The sequence below is a fragment of the Nothoprocta perdicaria genome, unplaced genomic scaffold (genome assembly GCF_003342845.1).
Source record: "Nothoprocta perdicaria isolate Ctin4 unplaced genomic scaffold, notPer1 scaffold_5, whole genome shotgun sequence".
NCBI classification, from domain to species: domain Eukaryota; kingdom Metazoa; phylum Chordata; class Aves; order Tinamiformes; family Tinamidae; genus Nothoprocta; species Nothoprocta perdicaria.
The window spans coordinates 5290838-5316851 of NW_020455754.1; the positions used below are offsets into that span (position 1 = coordinate 5290838).

At 52.6% G+C, this 26014-nt stretch overlaps 2 protein-coding genes across 3 annotated transcripts; one reads left to right on the forward strand and one right to left on the reverse strand.

Annotated features, from left to right (window-relative positions):
- Positions 1-2676: 2676 nt before the first annotated feature.
- FAF2 (Fas associated factor family member 2) lies at positions 2677-17652 on the reverse strand. Its single transcript, XM_026047592.1, has 11 exons — positions 17558-17652; positions 10655-10723; positions 10196-10330; positions 9405-9481; positions 8039-8177; positions 6692-6777; positions 6514-6605; positions 4981-5158; positions 4209-4380; positions 3843-3986; positions 2677-3366 (listed from the first exon to the last, which is right to left on the reverse strand). The coding sequence occupies exons 1-11, from the start codon at positions 17618-17620 to the stop codon at positions 3184-3186; spliced, it is 1338 nt and encodes a 445-aa protein (XP_025903377.1). The 5' UTR covers positions 17621-17652; the 3' UTR covers positions 2677-3183.
- Positions 17653-18435: 783 nt separating this feature from the next.
- On the forward strand, positions 18436-24855 carry CLTB (clathrin light chain B). 2 transcript variants are annotated; one of them, XM_026047569.1, is made up of 6 exons: positions 18436-18672; positions 20401-20447; positions 21760-21877; positions 22159-22270; positions 22642-22695; positions 23155-24855. In XM_026047569.1, the coding sequence occupies exons 1-6, from the start codon at positions 18501-18503 to the stop codon at positions 23324-23326; spliced, it is 675 nt and encodes a 224-aa protein (XP_025903354.1). In that variant the 5' UTR covers positions 18436-18500; the 3' UTR covers positions 23327-24855. The 2 variants fall into 2 exon arrangements, with proteins under 2 accessions (XP_025903354.1, XP_025903355.1); XM_026047570.1 differs by lacking the exon at positions 22642-22695.
- The last annotated feature ends 1159 nt before the right edge of the window (positions 24856-26014 follow it).

A 26014-nucleotide genomic window follows, 5' to 3' on the forward strand; every position in this document is an offset into this window, starting at 1 on the left:
GGGGCGCCGGCGCGTGGGGGGGGCGGCCGCCATGCCGGGCGCGAGGCGCTGCACGTGCGTGGGCGGGCCGGTGATTACCCCCGCCTCCCGCATTGGTCCGCAGGGGGTGCCGATCACGGGGCCGCCAAGGCGTGTCCGCTGCCGATTGGCGGAGGAGCCCGGCACCCTGTCTGCCAATGGGCGCGCCTCTTCCCGCGTGCCCGTTGGCTGGCGCCGGCGGCCGCCCAGCCAATGGGGCGCGGGGGACGGCGCGTGCCACGCTTTTTTTTATTGGGTGGCTCCCCCTCGCCTCCGTTTCCCAGCCAATCGGGCGGCCGCCCTCCACGTGAAGCGCCGCGGGGCGGCCTCGCCGCCGGGCGGCCGCCGGCACCGCTGGGCTCGGTGCCCTCGGGCCGGACCTCGGCCCGCTCCCCAGCCCTCGCTCAGTGACACGGAACCAAAGGAGTCCCCGCGCCCCCGGAGACGCCCCCTCCTCCCCTCCCGCCCCCGCGGTGCCCAGGGAGCCAGGAAAGCCTTACGGTCCTTCGACGGCGACTCGAAAGCTCACAGCTCGTGTGCTGCAGAATTTATTCCAATGAGCAGCTAAAAAGTATCATTTAAAAATAAAATACAAAAAAAAAATTACTAAAAAACAATTATTTAGGGTGTTTGTGATTGCTGACTGCGCTGTAGATACCACTGTTTACCAATGATTTCCTGTGGTGGGATAGTGGACTGTTTACTGTTCTATTATACCAGTCCCCGGGCCCTCCGGTGGGAACGCCGCGGTCCCCGCGGGTCCCCGGAAGGTGCTAGGACGTGTGTTCTGTGTTAGAAAGTTTTTATATATATATATATATATATATAAATATATATATATAATTTTTTTTGCTCTGTTACTTGCACATTTTACAGTTACCTCATTTTTCCCATGTATGTATTTGAAAAAAGGCTAATATATAGAAAAAAAAAAAAAAGGTTCTTAAAGCTCTAAAAGTGTTTGTTTTTTTTTTCCATTCCATTGGAATCATATTGGTTTTGTAGCATTTAACATAACTAGTATGTTGTATTATATATATGTGTATTATACTGATTGAAATTTTTAACAGATTTGTACTTTTTTTAAAATGAAAGTTGCTAGTTCTGCTTGACCAAGTAGTGCAATCATTATTTTTTTTAATGTCGTGGCTGATTTTGAGAGGGATATTCACTAATAAATGTATGATGTATACCAGCGCGCTGTGCCGCCTCTGTGTGCGGGGCCGGGAAGGGGCCGGGGCAGCCGGATGCTCGCGGGACGGTGTCCGATTCCGGGCATCCTTTGGGGTGGTGTCCGGTTCTGGACATCCGTTGGGGTGCCCGGGGCTCGCCCATGAGGTGGGTGTCAGGGTGGCCGGCCCTGGGAAGGAGGACACCGAGGGGCTCTTCCCAAGGACACCAGCTGCTCTGCTCACCCTCCTGCAGCACAAGCCCAGCAGAGCCGCCCCCGCCACGGCCGCCTCCTTCCCTGCCACCCTATCCTTTTCCAGCGCCCATCCCATCCCACCCATCGCCAGCCGGGGCCAGGGCCGGTGCCCCTGCGCTCCCTGTCCACAAGGCACCTCAGCAGCACCAGGCAGGGCCTCTGCAGCAGGGACCAGGCCCCTGCAGCCCCAGGCCCCTTCCCAGCCCCTGCAGCTCCCCGGGAAAGGAAGACCCGCATCGGGAAAGGAAGACCCGCATCGGGAAAGGAAGACCCGCATCGGGAAAGGAAGACCCGCATCGGGAAAGGAAGACCCGCATCGGGAAAGGAAGACCCGCATCGGGAAAGGAAGACCCGCATCGGGAAAGGAAGACCCGCATCGGGAAAGGAAGACCCGCATCGGGAAAGGGAAGCTTCCTCCAGCTTTCCCAGCCTCGTGTTTTTTCCTTTTTTTTTTTTCCCCACCCTCCCCTAGATTTTCTTCTCTTTGTGCTTCACACAACCAAGTGCAATGCACTAACTGAAACAACCCTAATTCCCCATCCAAAAAGGGATATGAGCCTTTCCTGTGAGGCAGAGGGAAGGCAGGGGAATCTCCCTTTGGCCAGGGGCTCCACAAGCACAGGACAACCAGCTCGAGCAGGTCCCAGAGGAGGCCCCTTTGCCTTAAGCAGCTCATGGGATGAGCACTCCTCTCCCTGCTTTTTTTTTTTCCCAGCTATAGTTTTAAACTACAAAATTTATAAAACTATAACTTGTTATATATAACTAAGGGTTATACATATCCACATATAAAATATAAGGGTTAGCTCAGCCACAGTTGCACACAGCAAAGAAAGGGCACCTCACTTCTTTCCCAACGCCCTGGAATTCCTATCCCGGGCACAGAAGCAGCCCCCACTCCCCCTCTGGAGAAACGCTTCATGTTTCTCTTGCTCCCAGAGCTCTCCGCTGGCCCCCACTAACCAACTCAAGGTGTCAGCCCCAATGCAGGCCCCAGGTTAAACATTTTAGCACCCTACTGGAACAAGGACTGGCTGTAGAGCCCGAGCAGCTGAAAGCCACGCGCGGTGTCAGTGGGGCAGCACCACGGCACGTGGCACAGCCAAAAAGCATTTGTCCAGACATGCTAGAGGCAGAGTTTATTACACTACGCAGGCTAAGAACCCTGGGCAAGGTCCCACACGGGTAAGAATTGAACCAGCTCTTTATCAAAAAAAATTAATACTATCGTCAACCCCATTCTCCTTTGGTCATTACAAAGCAAGAAAAAAAATATTAAAAGAAAGGTATTTATACAGAGAGAAGCTGAAAACATTCTGTCCAGCCCTCCCTCCTGCCCCACTCCCAGCACATTCAGCTGCCCAGTCTTCTGGCTGGCTCTCAGGAGCAGCAGAGCATCAAATCTTCACAAGATGTCAGGGTGTCGGAGTTTTATTATTATCGTCAATAAAAGCAATATTTACGGAGAGCTGCCATTCCTGTTGCTCCCCAGGGAGGGCGGAGGGGCAGCACCAGCTCCCCTCCCTGCCTGCCCTCCGAGTGCAGGGGATGGCTGTGTGCATGGCCACGGGAGCCTGTGCACATGCACACGCTTCCTCTCGCCAGGGCACCCCCGCAGCGCGGCTGCCACAGGCGACGTGGTCTCTGATCCCTTGGTTGTACGCAGTCTTTTTAAAAAAAATATTGTATTATAATAATAATATGAATTTCTCTTTCCATTTGTGTGTTCTGGAAAAGTGTCAATCGTCCGTAAGGTCCTGCACAAAGAGGACTTCCGTGTGGCTGAGTCCGGCCTCCTGCAGCGTGGGAGGGTTGGGCCACTCCTCTGTGGGGAGGCAGGGCAGGACGCGGCGAGGGAAGTTGGCCTCGATCTGGAACTTTTCAGGGCTCTCTTTCAAGGAGAACAAGAAGTCGTGTATGACCTGGGAGGGAAGCACAGAAATAACTACCAGCTGAGGGAGCAACGAAGCAGCTAGACTGCATTCACCGTGCTGCAAGGCACAATTTGTACCATCCCTGCATTACAGATGCATTTTCTTAGCATGCATGAAACAGGCCTTGCCACAGGACATTTGGTACCATGCACAAGTTTTGCCTTTCCCATACCTCTGTTTAACAGAAAGTAACAGAATTCCAAACCTTTCTGGAATGACACTAAGTTTCCTGCATTCCCTCACCCCCTGCTCTAGTCTTTCCTCTCTTTACGTTGCTGGAACCTGGCCCAAAGACAAAGACACCCCTGCCTTACCCAAGGAGGAACCTGCCTGCTAAGGCTCCAGGGCAAAGGTCACTGTTGGGCCAAGCCCAACAGAGCCAAAGCTTTTCTGAGCCACCTGGACAACCTCCTGTGTCTTTCCTATCCTGTTTGGGAAGCCCATCAGCTCTGCCCCGAGCTCACCGTCAATGACTGTGTGAAATGGAATCGCCGCTCCACTCTGGAATCATTAGGCAGCTTGAAAATGATCTTGACGCTCTCCGGGTCATCGGGATGCGGCTCAGGAGGAAGGCATTCGGATTTCCGCTCCTTCTCCTCTTGCAGCGTCTGCAATAAGGGAGTGGGAGTAATGGGAATGCACTGAAGGCTATTTGTGCTTATCCCATGCAACACAGCTGCTCCGGAAGACCTGGAGGAAGATGGGCAAGCCCCAAACAGGACTAGCAACTCCAGTCTGACCGGAAAGCTCTACTGCAGGCGCTACTCCCACATGCCACGAGCATCCAACACAACACAGCAGCTTCTCTGGCGCTGCCGATTCCCCCTCACCTGCCGCCGTCTTTCCTCTGCTAGTTTTTGCTGCTGCACTTCCTCCTCCTTCTTCTTCTTCCTCTCCCGTTCCTCCTTCTTCTTGCGCTCCTTTTCCTGGTCTGCACGCAAGGATGCCAGATACGCCTCATCCTGCTGCTGCCTCAGGACCTGGGTTTGATTCCTCTCTTCCCTGTAACAGAGCAGGGAGTGGTTAGGACTAGCAGGGCCAGAAGCTGTTAATACAAGGGAGACTGGTGGGAGACCTGAGGATGCAGCTCAAGCACGTAGCCTCACACACGAGTGTGCACATCAGGTAGCTCCTCCGAGTGCAGAGCGCCACACTTCCCTAAAGGGCAGACTCATTCTCTACAGTCCCCGGCCCTCAGAAAGCTTTAGTTGAAGGGAAAGAGTCTGAGCACAAAGACCTCAGTGAAGCTGCACTGGGTGAGAAGGCAACAACCGTGAGTCGTGTTTAGAATGTGTCTTGCATGTTCATGGGTTTATCTCCTTCTGATAATTCTTTGTGCATTTTGGAAGCCATAAGCATCAAAAACTGCATTATTGGAACTCCTCCTCACAGAGATTGCAACAGAAAAGGAGAAGGCATTAAGGCATCCCGACTTTCCAGTCCTGAATACAGCGCTGTGCACAGCGATGCTCCCGCTGTGAAGAGTGGCTGCCACGGGCTGTGTCACAGCACAGGAGACGGGTGACCCCTGCCCACCTATGGTGGGTCTGGAGAGAGGAGGGGATAGCGCGGAGCCTGTCCGGAGCGCAGGTCCCGCCATACCTTTCCAGGCGCTCCGACACCAGGTACGTCTGGTTGGCATCCATGATGAACGTGAGCTGATTAACGAGGTCATCAGCCTGGATGAGGCCTTCTAGCCGCCCAACCACCGTCATCCTGCGATCCTTCAGCATGATCACCGCCAGGAAGGGGTACGTGTTCTCTCGCAGAGCCTGGGACACTGGGAGATGGACACAACCATCATCATAACCAGCCCTTCCTGAAGGATCACCAAGACCAGAAAAACACTATTCCATCACTAAGGGCCTGGAAAAGTGTTTTCTACAGCCATTTTTTTTCAAGGCAGGAAACGCCTCAGGTTCCATGATGTTAGACTAAAGCCTATGCACTTGCAATAAAGTGGCTTGGAGCATGACAGAGGGGAAATAAATCTTCAGTTATCTTCAGATAAATCTTCAGATACCCAGAGTTTCTCTATTTAAAGCAGAAAGTAGATTGTTTTAAATATCCATTCAGAATGGGACAAGGAGCCATGGGTTTGAACTGAAAAGAGCAACCTGGGCTAAATGCATGGAAGCACTTGTTAACGTTAAGAATTGCTGGACACTGGAAGCCACTGTCACAGGGAGGATGGCAGAATCCCCACACTGGGCACTGCAGAGAGGTTGGACTGTCTTAAGACAGGGAACGGAGATAAGGGGCTTTTAAATTATTGTTCCTTAATGACTAACAGTCTGCAGACCCTGCCTGTAGCTGACTGCCTCCTCCTCAAAACACACACCATGTCACAGAGCAGTCACACCAGCAGAGCCTTCCAAACTAGAGCTGAGCATCTCACAGACCAAAGGTCAAGATCTCTTCCTGTCCAGTTCTTTAAGCTAAGAATCCAAAGTTTTGCAGCAATTTCAAACAGTAGTGAGTAAAAATACCCATTTAGAAAGACATTCTTTCTATACGCTGATAGCTGGCAGCTGAACTATGAAACCAGGAACGATCCAGATTTAACATGAGAACTACAAACCTCTGTTCACATAAGCCAGGAAAGGTCACAAGTGGCACAGAACAGAACTGTGGAAAGAGTCTCCACCTGCAGCAAAACCCCACTGTAAACACTTGGAAGGCCAAGTCTTCCAAGAGACAGGAAAACTGGGTGTAAAGATGACAGAGGAGGGAAGAACACACCTAACAAGTCACTTCTAACCTCAGGCATAATATAAACCACTGTTATGGGCACTGCTACTTACATATTTTCTGCACTCAGTTTAGTTCTTGGTACAAATCCATCAATTCCCATTAAAAAATACTGAAATGGGCTTGAATGTCTGCAAACAGTAATCAGCCAGCAGTGCCCAGAAACATATGGAACAGTTGAACTTAAAAGCATGTATATTTCCTGAGGATCCCAAACAGCCTGAGATCTCAAACCCCAGATATCTTCCCAAGCAATCCTGCAATCCATTGCCTGCTTTGACAGAAGCCACAGTATTCCAAACATAAGTCATCGAGCAGCATTTGGCCTGTTTCAGAGACAGAAATCAAGGCAACCAAGTCCAGGCAGGACTACACCACACTCACCTCTGTAGCCCTCTGGTTTATTGGTTGAGCAAGCCCAGAAGAGCATCCTTGTGTTTATGAGCGTGATCACCTCGGGTATGCACAGGGTATTGCTAGAGGGCAAGAGACAGCGTGAATGAAGCTGCATTTAACATGAAATGGGAACTCTAACTATTTAGGATGTCGCTCTCAAACCTACCGGCAGAATTCATCTGTATCTTGGTGGTCATCTCCATGAAGATAAACCAACAGGAAGCGCAGCTCCCGCTTCGCATCGTTCAGTGCCTTGGGCATAAGAGCAGAGAAGGTAAAGCTGGGAGGCCTTCAGGCAAAGGGCACACACAAGCCTTGCACAACGCAGCACTGTGGTATTTGCCCAGGACACTACTCTGCCAATAACGTTGTTTTAAGGAAACGGCAATGGAGAAGTCTTCCGGCTAAACCCTCACTCAGGACTGCCCCAATAACAACCTTCAATGCTCCTTTCAGACCGTGCCTTTGCAGAATGCTGAATTCTGATCAAAGGTAAGTACACACCTGTACAGCTGGATCGTGCCCCCCACTCCCTCCCCCGACCCAGCTTGGCAGCATGAACACTCCTTGATCCCTCAGACTCGCAACAGGCAAGACTTAAGTTTCTACTCTACCCTATACAGCATGCAGTTTTCACACAAAGAAAGTCAACTTAATAATACTACAGGCCTGGACAAAACATCTTCCCCCCACCCCTCCCCTCATATCTACAATCTCTAAATTCCATCCACCCAAGAACATTTGTTAACAAGACTGTAAAACGTGTACAATAGGCTCCCTGTTTCACTGTCACTGAGTTTTGGTAGCCTAATCATTCCGTGGTGATTCAAGTCTAGATTCCAGGCAAGACAGTTGTGGAGGTGGCAAGGACTGCGGAGCACAGAACAGACACAGACTCCACATTCTTCCCTGGCGTTCGAGGAGTTGCGCCGACCCAGCGGCCTGCCAGGCTGCGCTGCAAGGGGCCCTTCTCTTGGCTACGCTGAAAGAAGCTGCAGAAGAGGCGGTTCCTATTGGGATGTCCCTCTTTTATAGAAAACAGCCTCAACCACATCTAGCATATGGGGTCCTCACCTCCCTTAATTTCCTTAGTGACTCTCACTTTAAATTTTGAGGTCCTGGGCCAAATTCTGGAGCTGCTTTACAACACAAGCCCTGGCTGTCAATTCAGGGCTGGTGAACAGGACAGACTTTGGCACACCACGGCGGTGTAGAAAAACAAAGGCAGGACTGCAAAGAATAGCTGCTGGCTACAGAGCCACACAGACGGTCGAGGAACAGTCAGAGCAGTTCTGCTTTCCAACTTTGTAGGCTTGGCATGGCATCAAGCCTGGCAGACACTGGTTTTCTGATACTCTTGTTCACTAGATCTCCAATACCCTGTTACAGAGTTGGGAGACAAACACTGGGCTTTTTGATTAAAAGTAGTTTTGCCATGTAGGCCCTGATACCATTTGGCAGAATTCCCACTCTCCACCTCATCAATATCTACGCGCCAACATGTGACACTGACCTGACTGTAAGTTCCCTGGTAGAAGACAGGGTGTATCCTCCCATATTTTTCCTCAAACATATGAATAAACGAAACAATGTCACCCACTGGGTCAGTGACCCGACTACGAGGATCGGGGCGTATAAAACGCAGAGCAAACCTAGGAAGGAAGCAAAGGACATTGCAAATTCTGCTTGCTATACTTTCTGAAGAACATTGTTTTCTTTTCTGTAAATAGTCACTGGCATTAACCAGGAGAAAAAAAGTCAAAGCCGAGTCTCAAACTTTGGCAATTACAACCTAAACTGCCACCTGCTCCAAACTGATACTGCTGCTAGAGAAAACCAGTCACATATCTTATGTCAGACCTCAACAAGTATCTGCCATTCTCTGAATACAACTGTGTGATTAGCAGTTTCAGCTTCTGAAGCACTAGACATAGGCCACATCAACAATGGGGTTTGAAGAAATTCGTCAAAGATTGCTGTTAAAAGCCAGAGTTCTGTCCAGATCAACTTTGACAACTGCATTTCTGCTTTCAGACAATTCTAGCGTGTGAAGAGCAGCAGGATAAGGATTTTACTTTAGGAACCAAGTGAGTGGTAAGAAAAAGCTGTTCTCATAATACTGAAAAACTATCATTGTAAGGCAGGTATCAGCCTTGGTTTGCTTTATGTACAAAAATGGTTATACTGAACTTTGGAAAAGCCTTTAAGAAGAACTGCCAAGATAATGCAGATGGCAGGACTGCTGGAGACTCACGCCTTTCAATTTTCCCTTTTCTCCCTATGAATTATATACGGAGGCAAGACGAACTAGCCCTTCTGGGCAATAAAGGCGGAAGATGCAAAATACACCAAAAAGGGGAAAAAGGAGATGTATGTACAATTTAAGTTTTGCCAAGTAAAATACTATACATTTTTCTTCCTCCTCCCCGCCTTCTCTTTTTTTTTTTTTTGTCTCTTCTCTATGCTACAGCAAGCACTAGAACAAGTTAACAGAGCACATGGCCAAATGACACAAGGTTCTGACCAGGCTGTGCCTCTCAAGAGTATTCACAAAATTCATACTGCTTTTACTAGCCCCTTTGTCTGGCATTCACAAACTGTAAAGACGTGTTCCCTTAGAATTCCAGTTACAGGAGCTGTATTTACAATATTTAGAGCCATAATAGATTTTTCCTCAGAGTCATAATAGATTCACCTCTTACTAAACAGTGCAGGAACTTCACAAGGCAACATAAAGCCACAAGAGCATACGTAAGGAAAAACAGAAGTGTCATTTAGACTCAGAGATCCAAGTGACAGAAATACAGTAGACTAAGCTAGATTGTGCCTTCATGCAATCAATACAAAAGAGACAACACACACAGCCATAGGATACTTACCTAAATATATCAAGTAATGTGTAATAAGTAAATCGGAATGGAAGCATTATCAAGTAGTAACCCCATCCTAATAGACCCTGCAATTACAAGCAAAGAATTAGAACAGTTTCTACTCCAGAAACAAACCTGCTAAAGCAAGTGCATTCACCAGTAAACACAATTAGTCCTCTAGCCCACCATCACAAAGAGCCTTCAATAATATGTCACCATTTTGGACAAGTCAAATCAAACCTAAATTACTGATACACTCTAAGATTTCACACAATATTTTTGAGAATTGGCATCACTGGCTACTTTAAAGAGCAATGTTTTGTTCTCTGTTCTGATCTTAACTGTACAATGGAATTAATAGCACTGAGTCTTACAGGGAGTCGTGAAAATTTGTTCGTGAAATGTTAATGCAAGTAGTTCATCCTGTACTGAAGCTAACATATATTATTCTGCCATAAAAATAACAGCTCTTCAGAGGTTTAAACAGGAAAAAAAATATTATAGCTCTGCAATAAGGAGGGGACAGCCCTTTTTACATCTGAAATGATCAACAACTCACTACAGTGCAGCAAAAATATATATGACAAAAGAAGTCATAGATTACAAATTGCACATGGGAGAAAATATCCAAAGCAGTAAGAGGCTGAAGGAACAGTCCTACGCTGTTTTCAGGATGATAAAAACACTGAGAAAGAAGATAACTGCTTATGAAGGAAGCAGTTTGTTTCCCTGCTGGTAGGTTTTGTTGCTCACAGAATTTGTCCCAGGAACATGACAAAATCCACTGTAAGATAACTTGCCCTTGGCTGCGGCCTTGAGACAACATAGCTGTAGATCCTGTGGTCGGCTGTATTGACTTGCAATGGCCGAGATGGAGGGGGATTGAAGACACTTGGGACGCCCTCTTGTTCATTCAGTCGGTCCTGTACAGCTGCCTACGGTGCAAGAAAAGGCAAAGGAACAATTTCAGACAGCTAAGGATGGCAGAAAACTTCTTTGCATGCACTAACAGTAGATATTAACTGCTCACAGACCCAAAGCTCCAGATAAGCACAGCTCATTACAACCCCCTGTAAACATAAACACTCATTTCTATATTGAAAAAAACTTTTTCAACGCACTCTGCACATACATACCATGAGAACTCAAATACTGTGTCAACCAAGCAACTGTTCACAGCCTTAAATACTTTCCCTTCCCATTCCCCAGTTTAATCCAGGTATTTGGCAACAGCCAAAAGCCTCATTTTTAAACGATACCTCTATGTTCCAGTTGTGCTGCTCCAAAGTGTGACGACATTGGTCCATGGATTCTATGCCAGTCAAGTCCTAAAGAAGGAGATAAGAGTGAATGCCAGAAAAGTGCTATATTCTTACAGCTCCTTGCAGCACTTGAGCACAGAGAGGAGTTATTGCAATACAGTGTTTAGAAAGCTGCTCTGCTTCTTAAGCTCTCTGCTCTTAGTTCAGAGCAGAACAGCTGGAGCTACTGTACCTGAGCCAACCCAAATCCATAAACACAGAGAGAAGTGGCTGAATTCAAACAGGCCTTTGCACTCTAACGTTAGTCCATCTTCAGCGTGTGAGGTCTGCAACTAGGATTGCATTCAGACCAGTCAAGGCAGCCATCCAGGTGATACCACCCATGATTTCCTCTCTGTGAGGGCATGACAGGTGGGCCACTCAAATGCCACCTCAAAGCTCTCCCCTCAAAAACCCAGGCAAAACATTTCTGAAATTGTAGAGATCATTACTTCATTCACTGCAAGTATGAATAGAGATTAAGAATAAAAGCAGCCAAGCAGTGCTAAAGATACAGCCTCGCAGGTTCACAGAAGATGCTGTATAGCAAGAAGTCCAACCTAAACCAGGGAGGACCTTTAACAGGAAACATAACCCAAACCCACCCATAGACCTCAGAGCCTCCGTGCTCTCAAATAAACATTTGGAATGGCAAATTTAACTCTCTACCATCGGAGCTTCATATGAGAGAGAATATCAGAGAGTATTTGTTATGTTATGATGCCAAGTCAGCATCTCTTAAATGGAGACAAATCTTTGCCAATAGGAACATTCCTGTCACTGTGCCAAAGAAATACATCTCTCTCAGCACCACTCATTGTCCGGTCTTTCAGCAGATATTTCAGGATTGCATATTGCACCCATCACCACAAAGCCTAAGCACACACTTTTATGGGAAAGAATAAAGCCACAAATGGGTTGCTGCTAACCTTTTAACAACAGACATTTGAACCAGTCAGGGAAAGTTATATTGATCACAGGTGACACCATTAACAACACTAGCAACTTTGATGGTAGCAGAACAAATGCTACCCCTAGTTTTATTTTGAAATACAAAGTAGTAAAACAAGGGTTTTCTTTTACCCCCTTCAATGAGAAGCAGAAAGCCAAGAAAACATCTACATTTTCAGAAATGATTTAATCTGGATAAGAGATGGCAGAAGGTATGATAGGATCATTTGTCACATCCAATACAAGCGATTCAATGAAACAATACGCCCATGATTTGCTGCCAGAATGATGCAAGAGCCTTGCCAAAATATGACAATTTCTCCAGCAAGGTCACTTGTGACAATGCAACTCCAGAGACAAGGCTTCTTGTTCTGACTTCATGGATTTCTCTCAAGACATCTGTGAGGTCATGAATTTGTCCCTAGCTATGTGCTCTGACGACAGAAGAGGAGGGTTCATCTCCCTCCGTAGCTCAGGGACCGGAACTGCAAAATTAAGTGGATGTTTTCCTTGAGTCACTCATGCCACGGGGTAGCTACACGCAAAGGCTGCTGTGCTGCAGCACTTGTGTTAACCAACCTGCCCAAGAGCCTTGCCTGGTCTGCTGTCACCTCTACAGACTCTTCTACACAGGACATGAAGTTCGGAGCATTGCAGGAGCTCGGTGCAGACCTGGGAACCTTTGCTTCCTGCACTTGCCATCCGACACAGTGCTGCTTTTCTGCAGGGGACAGCTTGCCATAAACCCAGCGCTAGCTTGATATGAATCCTTTTGGGCAGCCTAAATTGCACCTTTAGCTTCAGTCCATTGTTAGCACTCCAATTCCCTTTTGGCTACCGTCAGTTCCCCTCAAATTTCTTGCTTTACTTAAAAGCCTTTAGTCTGTCCTGACCAATTTTGTCTAACCATTTCAGAATATGCCAGATTGGGATTTTAATTTCTCTGCTGGAGAAGGATGCACCCAAGCTACTCCCCACCTCCAACCCAAATGTTCCCATGGTATTTCCACTCGGAAGTCACACCATGGACGGACACCTTATTGAACAGCCAGGCTCAAGTGAAGATTCTGCTACTTTTAAACTCTTCTTGTTTTTTTACCCACCTTATCAAGTCTCTTTCAACATCACACGTTGGGCAAGAATCATTGCTCCCATTTGCAGCACAAACTGGACTCTTCAAAGTGTTACTGAGACTAATGCAGTGATTGTCATCATTTAATAGATGTACTCAGTTTCTGCCCAATGGGGCATCAGTATTTATTAAAAAAAACAAGCCTACAGCATACATTGCACTGGAACACCCTACTTCAAACGAGTTACATGGAAGACATGAAGTTTAGTGAGCTTACCTTTTGCTGCCAGAATACTTTAGCTTAACAGCAGTTTCATTTTGGCTTATGCATCTTACAAGATTTGCTTCACTGCAGAAAGCTCCATTTTTGTTACCTGATCTTTTTTACCCCAAACTTCTATGGAAAACCCTGAACTGTCCTCCTGAAAAAGCTGTCTTTTAAAAGACATCTGTGATTTGTTTAATCATGGAGTCTTACATCTTTGAAATACATGCACTGTAAGTCTTCCGATCACTGTTTCTCATACTCTAGAAATTCTGTTGGTGTCTGCAATGATTCAGAAGCTCGTTCACACCTTTTTCTCTAAAGGTAAGAATTATTGCTAGGCGCTATTAACAAGGCTTCATGACCAAACATTCTCTCCTTCATAAATTATGCAAAATGCAGTAGCAATTTTAGGTCAGAAAGAAGCTGAAGTACCAGTGCTACGTAACTACCAACAAGCAAATACTGCGGAGATTTAGTGCTCATTAAATGCAAGATCTGCTGAGCTTCACAGACATGGACTACACACCGGCCAACTTCACTGTTTTGACTGGCTTTACACAATGACAGGTACAGTTTTTGTCACATCTCACACATTTCCGCAGTGGCACTTTTCAGCACAATTAAATTTACACTTTCCTTAGCCCTGTGATACAGTTGCTCCCAGCAAATGTAATAAAGCCCCCCAGATGCCAGATAGAAACACTGCAGTTACCAGATGGTCTGATAGACATTTTCAGAAAAACGTGGAGTTAATATAAAGAGCAGCATGAAGACAGTTCAACTGTCAGTTTAAATCATGCTTCCTGGTAAACACAGATACTGTTTATTATCACTCAGCAACCACTTTACATCATTATCTCAGCACCTTCAGTTACTACCTCACCTTAGTCACAGGAACAGGTTGGAAAATCGAAACAACATATCATTCCCATCTTCCAAGCTGCAGCATTTCTTGCAAGTCTCAGGACCACTCTATCAATTGCATTATTTGAACACAGGACAAATGAACATTTGTTTTAATTTCCTTTAAGGTTAATGGAATGAACAACTTTTTCAAATCTGATCACTAACTACCAGCTTCTTGCTCCCTGTGGGTCACTAGTTACATGCCTCAGGAAATGTCTTACACTGATTCAGTAAATAAAAAGATAAAGTTCAGCTCATTGGACAGAAAAAATTAACACTGATACCAGTGAACTAGCATGCTCTAAACTGTAAGCCTCCAAATAAATGTACTTCTAAACTGAACACCATGGATAACAATCTTCAGAAAAAGCACATAAGCCAGAAACATTCAGCATGGCTTTTTCAAATACCATTCTTACAAAGTGAAGCCTCTTCCCAAAACATATTGGAACTAGTTTTTTAAAATAATTCATTTTATTGCTCACCTCTGGAACATTGCTTAAGGCTTCTTAATACTGAAATAGTGAAAAGCGTAATTTCCTATTTTAAAAGGCAAAGGAAAACCCTCGAGCAGGCAAAGTTTGTAAACTGGCCTTATAAAAGTGCTCCCTTCTCAAATATAGGCATATTTTGAAACACAGATTTACATAAAAGATGCAAATCCACATAATTATAACTGCCACTGTTCTGAATTCCAAGCCTACTGCCAAATTCCAGAGAATTATGTTTCCAAGGGTAAAGAACATTTGACTTCAGGAAGGGAGGGTGTGTGCAAACAAAAACCCCACACTTTACCATCAGAGTTTCTCTTAGAGCATTACAGCAAATGCATTTATGCGCGTTCTGATCGATACGCAATGCACTACACAAAAAAGCTGCTTGCAGTGTCTTGTTTCTTCCAACCTTTTTCAACCAGAGGTGTTTTCTGCCTCAAGTGTTCTGTTTTTTTGCCAGCTGAGTTAGAAATGATATCAGGGTGGTAACTTCTTTCCCCGCTTTGCAAACAACCCTGCATTGCTTTAGATTAGCATACTCGAATTACAGTAGATATCAGCCCAAATATAACAGGCACAAATCAATAACAAGATCATTCAAAAGCCGCTTTACTCTTCCTTCTGTCTCGCAAACGAAATCACATCTCCACAGCTTCAAGCTATTTGCATCTAGTTTCTCCCCACAGATGTCAGGCAGCCAAACCTTGTCAGATGAAAAATTCAAATGCTTTTACTCATTTATATTAGGCAATGTCTCAGCAGTAAATGGGAGGTTGAAAGCATGCAGGAGTGCTTTTTGTTGCTTTTATTCCATACTTATCCCAATTATCTCTCCATATCCTCCCCACATTATCCTACCACACCAGGGTGGTAGGTAACAGTCCTATTCCAGTCAGTTGTGAAGCAGAAGAGCTGCCACACTCAGAGTTCTGCCGGCTGAGTTGTTTATATGAGCACTCCCAAATACGGCAGGCAAAGAGCAGCAGGATTAACGGCCAGTATGGGTTTAAACTGCACAGCAGCCTATCTAACTTGGGCCAGGAACAGGACAACAGGCACCTACAACTCTACCTAGGAGGCAGTCATTTCCAGCAGAGAGAGAACAAACAGTCAAGATGATGGTATCTTCAGTTATTTGCTGGGTAAATGCCAATCTACAGCTCTAGCTCCATCTTTTTCTGCTTCATTCTCCATTTAACTGAAATGCTATTGAGGACTTGCTGCTATTGTTTTGCTCATCTTAGTTATCTACTCTCCCTTCCTTCCTATTCTACTTTCCTGCTTTATTTACATTGTAGTGGTATGCCTTCTGTGCAAACAATGCTTTCTAATCACGGAACACTGCAAAAATTTATTATCATTGCACACTGCAATGAAAGTAGAAAGCAACCCCTGCAAACATACAAAAAGTCCCCCTGCCAAAAGAGTGCAAATCCACAAAACCTCTGCAATTTCCTAACTGTAGGTGTACTCTGCAATAGCTGCAATGTACAAATGACTTTAGCAAGACATAAGTCTTCTCCAAACAGCACAGGCAATTTAAAAAAAAAATGCAGTTACTCAGATAGGTAAGGAAACAAATACTGCTCCAGATGAACTGATTTACTTGCCTGTTCCAGAGCAGCAAGCAGGGCCACATGCTTCTCCCTCATCCTCTGCCTTCCATTTCAAAACAGAACTCATAGCAAAGCTGGACCGAACCCCTTTTTTGAATCCTTCTCCCTTCAAAGAGCCCAGCACCCCAGACTGCTGCTCACAGCAGCACCAGGTAGTATTAGGAGGAAATGGACATCATTCCTTACAGTTCCACTGCTGCCCACAGGGCTTTGAAAATAGCAGCTGTGAATTCAATGAGTGCAGCTGGCCCTATCTGTCCAGACAGGGCAGAAGATCAAATATTGTGACACCCTGCACTGAGGAAAACAGGCCCCAAGGTTGATTTTTACACAAACATTAACAATATTAAGTGGTACAAGTCAGTCTCTTAAACCTCATACACTTACCAAGGAAACAGTGGCACTTGGGAAGTAATTGCTAGTGCTCTTCATAAAGATTTCTCTATAAATTAAGGCCGCCCAATCAGCTTACATTGCAGTACAGGTTTAGATGGGATATCAGCAAAAGGTTAACCACACAGAAACACTGTGGTGCTCATTACTTCAGAAGGTTGTTGAATCCCCTTGTTCAGAGGCGTCAAACACAAAGATTAGGCAAATAGGTGTCTGGAATGACCAGGAACACCTGCTCCTATCTCAGCAGCAGGAGGCAGGACTGGATGCTTCTGAAAACCCTTTAAGCTCCATAATTCTACAGTTAAGTTGTATTGAGATAGAGGAGGCAGGGCGGGGGAAGCCTGTGCCTCAGACAAGCATGAGGAAATAAAACTAGACAAAGCCCCCTTGAAAAAGAAACCTGTTTGTTGGAGAGGAAAAAAGAAAAACAATGAAGAAGCTTCATGCAATGCCCTGCAATTTGCAAACAAACACAGAACACCTGACCACAGTTTTCATAGGTCAGCAACAGTTTAATTACCTTCCACTGGGCAGCTCAAACTATTTCAGCTGTGATTGCAACACAATATCCCCCCTAATAAAACAAACAACCAAAAACACATTTTTAAGAATTATTTGACTATTTTTAAGAATTATTTGCTGCACAGGCCCACAGACTTGGCAAAACACAGGTTAAGCCACCCAGCCTGCGCTGCCGTGCGGCAGATAGCGCGATTAGGTCATTCCAAGCCCCACTGGCCTTCCCCCAACAGCTCTTACTCAACCTCGGGGGTCAGGATCAGCTTTGTGAGAAGCTGCGTTCTGCAGAGAGCCCCGGCCGCTCTGCTCGCACACCAGGCCAGGTTTCCCGCTAACAGCAACAAGGACTTTATTTTTTTTTTTCCCCAGACTAAATAATTAAAACGGCTGGAAGAGACCGATAAGTTTCCCGGCTGCGGCGGGCACGGGGTTTATTCACCAGCAGCTTCCCGCCTCCCGCGTTAGCCATGCGAGGCTCCGCTCCTAACGCGGCAAAAGAAGCGGGGCCCCGCCGCCTCCCGCGGGGCGGCCGCCACAGAGCCCCGCTCCGCCGCGGCTCCCCGCGCCCCCGCCGCCGCCGCCGCGGCGCGGGACGCCAGCGCGGCCCGGCCCTGCCCGCGGGGCGCCGCGGCGCGGCACCTGGAACTGCAGCAGCTTCTCGGTCTGCTCCGCCGTCAGCTCCCGCTCCTCAGGCGCCGCCATTTTCCTGCCGCCTCTGACCCGCCGCTCCGTCACTCTCCGGAACTGACGTCGCCGGCGGCACTTCCGCTCAGGGCGCGCGCACGCGGGCCGGCAGCCCAACAGCCGCTCCTCGGCCGCGGACGGAAATACTCGCAGCCTTCCGGGGGAGGCCGAAGCGCTCACGGAGATCTCCGGAAATGCCCGAACGCCCTCCGAAGGGTTCGCAGGCCCGAGCCGCTCGGGTGCTCCTGATTGGCGCACGAAGAGTTCCGAAGTTTGCCGAAAGCTGCTCGGGCATTTCCGGAGACGGCCGAGGGCGGGGGCCGTCGAGGGCCCGCTCCGTGGCCGTGCGCGCCGCGCTCGCCCGCGGCTGCCGAGAATGTAGATGCCGTAGCCCACGGGGCGCCGCCGCGCGGGCCCCTCTGCCCCGCGTGGGCTCTGTGCAGTCACCCCCACTCTGTCAGGACACCCGTGCACAGGCACCCGCCGCACCCAAGATGGCGGGGGGGGGGGGTCCCAACCAAAATGGCAGCGGGGCCAAAGATGGGCGCGTGGCCAAGGTCGGCGCGGGCCGCAGAGGGTCGGGGGGCTCGTGCTCCCGGGGGAGCGCGGGGCCCAGGGCGGAGCGCAGGGGGCCGCCGCGGCCCCGGGGGCTGAGCTCGGCCCGGGGCCGGCTCCGTGACGCCCGGGCACGGCTGAGCGGGCGGCACGGGCGCGCGCCGCGGGCACAAGGCCCGCCCGGGCGCAGAGCCAGCGGCGGGGGCCCCCCCGCGGCCGCGGCGGGAGCCGGAGCCCCGCGCGCCGCTCCGCGGGGCCCGCCCCGCCGCTGATGTCAGCGCCGCCGCAGTGACAGCTACGCCCGGGCCGCGCCTGCAGCCGGAGCGGCAGCGGCGGGGGCGCCATGGCCGACGACTTCGGCTTCTTCTCGTCGTCCGAGGGCGCCGCTGCCGAGGAGGACCCGGCCGCCGCCTTCCTGGCGCAGCAGGAGAGCGAGATCGCGGGCATCGAGAACGACGAGGGCTTCGGGCCCACCGAGGGCGAGGCGGCGCCCGCCGCGGCCCCGGCCGATGCGGGTGAGCGGCGCGGCCGGGCGCGGGGCCCGCGGGCTGCGACCCGCGGCGCGGGGGGGTTGGATGCCCCGATGGATGGGGTGGGAGGAGGGAGCCCCTCCGGTCTGCACCCCCAGGGCACGGGCTGGGGGGGGCACCCCCGGTGGTCGCCGGATCGGGGTCTCCCGTGGGCTGCACGGTACCCCCAGTGGGCAACGGGGAGCGCCTTGGTGCGGGGGGTCCCGGAGGGCGCCGGGGACCCGCGCTGTGCACGACGTGCGCATGGCAGCAGTGACGGTGCTGCGGGCCCGGCCTTCCTCCCGGCACCCCTGGCCTGGGCTTTCCTGCCGCGGGCCCATCTCCTTTGTGCACCCGGGCCCGCTGCCGGCCGCGTCGCAGCCCCCTGCCCGGCGCAGGGCCAGGGCAGCCAGGAGGGGCGAGGGGACAGCGCAGGGTCCAGGAGGGACTAGAGGACAGCGGGTCACCCAGGCAGTGCTGCCCAGCCTGGCCCGCACACCGCAAGGTGCTTCGGGCTGCAAAACAGAAGGCGTTTCCAGTAGGGACATCTGTGTCACGGCTCCTGGAGGACAGAAGAGGCTGTTTGTGATCGGATGCCTCCGTTTGGGCCTCACCGCCGCCTCCGTCCTTCAGCTCCTTCACCTGGCAGCCCACGGGGCCCTCTCGTGCCGGCAGGTCCCGGCTCCGGCAGCGGGGCCGCCCGGGAAGGCGTTGGTGGCAGGCAGCAGACAGGCCGGTGCTGGGTGTAGCCCCCTCGGAGCCGCGGGGAGGCCCGGGCTGCTGCAGCAACACGCGCTGCCCCTGCCCCGCGCTGGCCTGGCAGGCCGGTGCGCAGCTCTTGGAGTGTGCCCTGGAGCCGGGCGGGATGTGCTGGAGCTGTGGGCACCAGCAGCGCTTCGTTCCCAGCCCCAGTGTCGCAGCTAGTGTCACGCGTGGTCCCCAGCAGGCTCCGTGGGCCCCCCTCCTGGCGCTTTAGTCTTCCCGCTACGTGATCCCCCCGGCACTGCTGCTGTTGGGGGCTCAGCTGGTGGCTTCAGGGCCACCAGGCTCTGCCACCCATGACCTCTGCCTGACCGTGTGCAGCTTGGGGTTTGCTCAGGTTGTCTCTCTGCAGTCAAACTATCTGCCTGTGTCCAGCCTCGTGCCTTAAATAGTCACCCTTATCTCCAGATAAGATAAAACGCCAGTGAAAATACCATAAAGGCATAAATGCCCAGAGAGACTTGTATGTGAGAGGCAGAGGTGCTGGCTGAATCCCGCCAAGAATGGGAGACCATTGAACCCAGCCCTGAGCACCCTCAAAGGTGGAAGGAGACCCCAGGTACCAAATAGCAGCAGCACAGGAAGGATTTGCTGGGTTAGGGCTCTGGGCACCCGTGTAGACATCGCACGTCCCCTTGCTGCTGTCCTCAGGGACGAGGGTCCTGGGGTGGGCTGCACTGTCATGCTCTGCCCTGCTTGGAAAGGGGGCGATTTGGGGTCCTGTTAGCAGTAGGTGGAGCCCATTAGGCTGGGAACAGGGACCTTGCTGGCCTCTGCTTGAGCTCTGACAGCGGCCGTGTATTGTGCTGGCAGCTGGGGGGGTTTGGGCTCAGGCTCTTGTGGACGGCTGTGCCACGCTGGAAGGAGTTAATGCCTCAGGAAGAGATTTGCTGCTGGTTCATGAACAGCAGCCACTGCAGGGTCAGCTGCAGCTGCCATAGCTGTTTTTTTTTTCTCTTTCTTCCTCTCTAGCTGCCTTTCAGAATGGAGGAGCTACTGTCAATGGAGATGTCTTTCAGGTGAGAGCTCAGTCCCTTGCCCTGGCCTGCGCTGCCCAGGGCGATGAGATGGGTATGGGGCCAGCGCTCTGCGCCCGTCCATGGGGCCGGTTGGACGGAGCTCTGCAGCCACGGTCGGCTGTGCTGCTCCTGGGGAACCTGCGTCTCATGCGAGCGAGTCCTGGCTGCTCCATGTCCCTGCCGTGGCCAAGGATTGGGAGTTAGAGCCTTTGGGAGCGGCAGGGCCAGCCTGAGCCTCTCCTGACTGTGCCCCAAAGGTGTTTGCAAGGCGGCTGGGCCCGGAAGGAGGTGCCTGGGTCCTAAGAGCAGATGACAAACCCATAGAAACGCTCTCTCCCCCACAAAGACCCCCTCTCCTGCCCAGCTGGCTCCTGGGGGCCTCTGGGGCTGTCGGGAGCATCTCTTGGCAGGCTTCAGGCCAGGACAGGGTTGCTGTGAGGAAGCCCCTTTGCTGGCACACGGTGGTGGCCGTGCTGCAGAGCCTGGGCAGCGTCTCGCATTAAACCCACTTGCCCCATGGCTAAGGGTGCATTGAGGGGCTCCTGACTCGGTCTCAGCTCCTTCAGGGAGCCCTGGGCCCAGCTGTGGTGGCTATAGGGAAAGTGGCACCGCAGGCTGACAAGCTTTGCACGCTGCTCGGTGCCAAGCGCTGTGGCGTGTGCGTTGCCCGGGCTTAGTTTGCGGGATGATAATCGCATCGGAGACGGGACAGACTTAATTAGATTTGGGGATCTTGGAGAAAAGCTGTAATCCCATCAGCGAGCTTAGCGAGGGGCTGGGTGCCCGCAGCACGGGTGCAGGGTAGGAGAGGGCCACGGGCAGAGCAGGGCACCGCATTGGGGCAGCGAGGGAGGCTTTGGCTGCAGGCAGCTCTGCGGGCAGAGCGGTGCCTTCCTCGCGTCCCTGCGGCTCTTTCGCTGGCCAGGCCTGCGCGGACGCTAATTTTTGGGGTTGCTGCCGCTCCCAGCCCAAGCCAGGGCTGCGGAAGCCGGCGCTGTGACCTCACAGTGAGCGCCGGGCGCGGGGCCACCGGGTGCCCAGCCGTTCCGTGGCGCGTGGAGGACGGCAGTGCCATGTTGGCAGCGCGCAGGCAGCCCGGGAGCAGGGCGCTGGTGAGTGCTGCCGGCTGCGGGGCTGCGCGGCGGTGGCAGCTGGAGCAGTGCTGTGGGGACACTGCCGCAGGCCTGTCACCGTCCCCACCGCGCGCCCCAGCCTGCCGCGGTGCCCTGTCCTGCCGTGTCAGCCCTTCGAGGTGGCTGAGCGGGGCCGCAGGAGAAGCTGATTCTGGTGGTAAAACAGCTGTGTCCTGCAGGAGTCCAACGGTCCCACGGATGCTTACGCAGCCATAGCCAAGGCTGACCGGCTGACCCAGGAGCCCGAGAGCATCCGCAAGTGGAGGGAGGAACAGAAGAAGCGGCTGGAGGAGCTGGGTGAGATGCAAAGCCACACGTGGCCACCCGCACGGCACCTCGTGAGGTAGCAGTTGGGGCTCTTGGGGACCCTCACTTGGCAGCCACCTTGCTGCACCTCAGGGAGGTGTTTGATGCATGTGCCGTATGGATGCCCCTTCCAGTACTCAGCTGCCCTTGGAAGCAGTGATGCCTTTTGGACAGCACTTTAGTGGGGACTAGGGCCTGGGCTGGGGATCTCCCCTGTCGGGAAGAGGTGCCCATCAGTCTGATAGGGTCTGTTTGTCTGGCCCTGGTGTTAGACGCGGCATCGAAGGTGACCGAGCAGGAATGGCGCGAGAAGGCCAAGAAGGACCTGGAGGAGTGGAACCTGCGTCAGAACGAGCAGATGGAGAAGAACCGCGCGAACAACAGGTACGTGGGAGTTGCTGCGGCCGCCGCGGGGCTTGGCGGGAGCTGCCCTACGGCCGTGTTTGCCTCCCTGGGCTGCCCGGGGTGTCCCAGCATCCCGGTGGAGCCCAGTCCTGCAGAGAGGTCACTCTGCCAGACGTGGGGAGAGGCGCCCCTGCCGTGAGCGGCTCCGGTAGCTGCACCAAGAAGGTCGGGGCAAGGTTGGGACGTGGTTTCTCTGCAGCCCTATCACTGGTGGCAGGTTTTCCCGGGGCTCTGCGTGCCGTGGCGGGCCGGTCGCGCTGCGGAGGCCGCTAACCCCTCTCTGTTTCTCTCTCTCTAACCCTCTGCCTGCCTGTCTGCTCCTGCTCTCTCTCTGTGCGCCTCGGGGCTAGGATCGCTGACAAAGCCTTTTACCAGCAGCCGGACGCCGATGTGATTGGCTATGTGTATGTGCTCCCGCCGCGTGTCCTGCCGCGGGCTCCCGCACTCCGGCTGCTCAGCCAAGGGAAGGGGGGAGCTGGGGGGCACGAGGCTCCCATGGGAGCCCTGCTGGGAGGCCGGTCCAGCTGAGCAGCATCTCCAAGTGCTGCCCTCTTAGGAGGCAAGTGGAGCTCTTGAAAATGCCCCCGCAGGGGCTGGTTGAAGAGGCAAAGCTATGGGGGCTTGTGCCTCCAGGGGGACAGCCCCAGTGTCCTGGGAGCAGGCAGGGCCCTCCGTGCCCCTGGATGAATGGTCTCTTGGGTGAGTGCAGCCTGCAGCAGCTTTGAGCAGCTTGAGTCCTCCAACTCCTGGAGGAAGCTGAAGTGCTCTGGAGCGATGGGACTGGGAATGGGGACATAGGGGTTCCCAAGCAGAGGGCAGGGCCCCTTAGGAAGGGCTGGTGACAATCCACGACATCTCTGCAGGGCCTCGGAGGAAGCATTCCTGAAGGAGTCCAAGGAGGAATCCCCGGGCTCTGAGTGGGAGAAGGTGGCCCAGCTCTGTGATTTCAACCCCAAGAGCAGCAAGCAAAGCAAGGATGTGTCGCGGATGCGCTCAGTGCTCATCTCCCTCAAGCAGACGCCCCTGTCCCGCTAGCTGCCGCTGGCACAGCCAGGAGCACGGCCAGGCTCGCTGGGACCGGTGGCTTCACGGGGCCAGCCCATGAAGGGGTCCTTGCCCTGCTGGCCCCTCTGCTCCCTGGTGTGCACCTCGGCTGTGCTCGAGGCTCCGGTTGTAACTCTCCCCATGGTTTTCCTTTGCTTAAAAGGTGCATTGGTCTCTTTTTACACTTATTTATTACTGTGGCATTTCCCTGGGAAGCAACACTAAGTGACAGAGCTGAGTTAGTGAGGGCCCCCAGCTTGCACTGTGAGGGGGTCATGCCCAGGGCTGGGCTCAGTGAGCTGCTGGGGTTCCTTGTGTCCCCTGGTGCCCAGACTGGGATTGATCTTGCCTGCTCCTTGCCCCAGTGCTGGGCTGCCCCAGGCGGGACAGTCCTGTGCCTGGGCTTGGATCCTGCTCCTCAAGCGGAGCTGGCCGTGGGGCTGGGAGGGAGGAACTCTCTGCTCTGCAGCTCCCACTGGGAGCAGGAGAGCAGCGGGATGCTACTGGGGCACTGAGGAAGGCAAAGGTGGGTGCCCAGGCAGGGCCAAGAGTGCCCTGCTTGGGGAGCAGGGCTCTGCCCGGCCTGGCTGCACAGCCGGCTCTGGAGCCCCCGGCCTGCAGACCGCGGGGAAGGAGCCACTGGGGTGAGTGTTGAGGGCATTTTTGGTCCTTTTCCAAGGCTGCTGCCATCGGGAAGATGCTTTGGGGGCTTTTGGGGCTGCTCTGCTCCTTCCTCTGCTGTCAGGAGGGGAGCTGGAGACTGTGCAGCTGTGGGGCGGCAGCTAGGAAGGACCAGGGGCTGTGGGAAAGCTCAGGCCTCCAACCTTCTAACCCAGGAGGGCAGAGCAAGATTGGGCAGTTTAGACACTGGGGGTGGTTTTACTCCCAGAGAACAACCCTGCACATCTTTTTGCAGCTGGACAGCTGCTCTATAGCTCCTGCCCGGCTCAGCCCCCCTGGATTTACCCTCTTTGGGCAGCAAGGAGAGATGCTCCAGCCCCGCTTCCCCGCAGGCAGAGCCTGCAGCCCAAGCCCTGCTCCCATCCCCTGCCTGCTGCTGTCCCCTGCGGCCGTGAGGCCCAGCCTTGGAACATGCAGCTTTATGCACAAGAGGGCAGGGCAGACGAGCTGGCGCCCTCCAGCCTGGGCTCCCTGCCTGCTGTGTGGGGGGCTTGGAAAGGGCTCCCCGAGTGGGGAGAAAGCAGCGACCCAGAGCAAAATCTGTAGGGAGCTTGTGCGAGCCTTGCTGCAGAGCCCTGCCCAAGCTGCAAAGCGAGTGCATGCTACTGCTGCTGCTGTTGCTGCTGCAGCTGCCCCAGAGCTGTGGGGCACAGCCCGCGGGGCTCCTTGCTGCTGCTGGAGCTGCCTGGCAGCTCTGGAGGCTGTCTCAGTGGCTGGCAGGGGGCTGTGCAGGAAGCCACCCAATGTTCCGTGCTGGGATTGTGCCCCCTTGTCCTTAAGGCTGATTCCTCGTTTGCCACTCTCTTTGCTCTGGCATGTCTAGACAGCTCTGCTGTGGCCTGGGACGGATACAGATGGCAGGATGATGGGGGGATTTAGCCGCCTGCCTCTGCCTTTCACTCCAGAGCCGCTGGAAGCCCCTCTGGCTGCTTTCCAGGGACAGGGAGCCTCCCTGCCCTCTGGGCTGGCAGGAGATTCCCCGTCCAGCTGCAGAATGCAGCCAGGGCTTCCCGCGGGCCCAGACCCCCGATCCCGCAGCCACAGGCGCCGCTGCCGCCCGGCGCCGGCCACGTAGGGCCAGCCAGCTCTCAGGGAGCAGTGCCCACAGCTCCTCTACATCCCCCAGCTTTGGTATATGTGACTGTTCAAATCACCTATTACAATAAAGCAACATCTCCAAACTGACACTATGGGGCACTGCTTTCTTTCCGCTTCAGCACCATGTTCGTGCATGTTCAAGAGAACCTGCATCTACAAAGCATTCTGCAGGAGGGACAGAGCTGCAGGAGACCCACATCCTACAGGGAAAGAAATGGGAGCAAGGTGGGGAGGGGGCTTGAAATTTGCTCTCGGCTCCCCTCCAAGCAGCAGCAGCAGGACTGGAGGACAGGAGCTGTCCTCTGCTTACAGAGCTGGTCAGATGATGCCCATCAGGAAAGACCAAGTGGAGCTGGGCAAGCTGCTCTGGAGCCTCCTGCACCATCTTCAAGCAGCTGCTCTTGCACAGCCCCATCCTGCAAGGGAATGTTCAGGCTCTGAGAGCCCTCCAGGAATGAGGCTCCCCAAGAGCTGCCTGTCAGCAGCTTCACTCACATCCTCTCCACAGCAGCCACGGCTGGAAGCGCCAGTGAGGTAGCCAAAAACCGAAATTTATTCTGGGAAAGTTGTAGCTAATGAGGGAAGAGCAGCAGCTCCAAAGAGCAGGCTGGGCACGTTCCTCAGAGCAGGCAGAGCCCTGGGCTCCTCGTGCTCACCCAGCTCTGCTCTCATAACGGATCAGCCTGTGTGTGAGAAGAGCTTGTGGCCATTCGAGTCTTCCCCAAGTTTTGCCTCCCTCGTCATGCCCCCCTGGCACCACAGCGCCCAGATGAGACAAGCCAGGGGTTGTCTGCAGACAGAGGCAGCTTCCTTCACACTGTGACTTCAAGCAGCTAGCAAGGATGGAGCGGGATCAGCAAATTGCCGGGCAGCTGGCTGTAAGGTTACCAAAGGCCAGGG

Excerpts from the sequence above, each read along its gene's own strand:
- FAF2 (XM_026047592.1), bottom strand. The coding sequence starts at position 17,620 with ATGGCGGCGCCTGAGGAGCGGGAGCTGACGGCGGAGCAGACCGAGAAG. Across the intron at positions 10,724-17,557 it reads AGAAGCTGCTGCAGTTCCAG|GACTTGACTGGCATAGAATC; the intron begins GTGCCGCGCCGC and ends CTCCTTCTTTAG. Across the intron at positions 4,381-4,980 it reads GTGTCGGAGCGCCTGGAAAG|GGAAGAGAGGAATCAAACCC; the intron begins GTATGGCGGGAC and ends GCTCTGTTACAG.
- CLTB (XM_026047569.1), top strand. The coding sequence starts at position 18,501 with ATGGCCGACGACTTCGGCTTCTTCTCGTCGTCCGAGGGCGCCGCTGCC. Across the intron at positions 22,271-22,641 it reads AAGAACCGCGCGAACAACAG|GATCGCTGACAAAGCCTTTT; the intron begins GTACGTGGGAGT and ends CCTCGGGGCTAG. Across the intron at positions 22,696-23,154 it reads GCCGATGTGATTGGCTATGT|GGCCTCGGAGGAAGCATTCC; the intron begins GTATGTGCTCCC and ends ACATCTCTGCAG.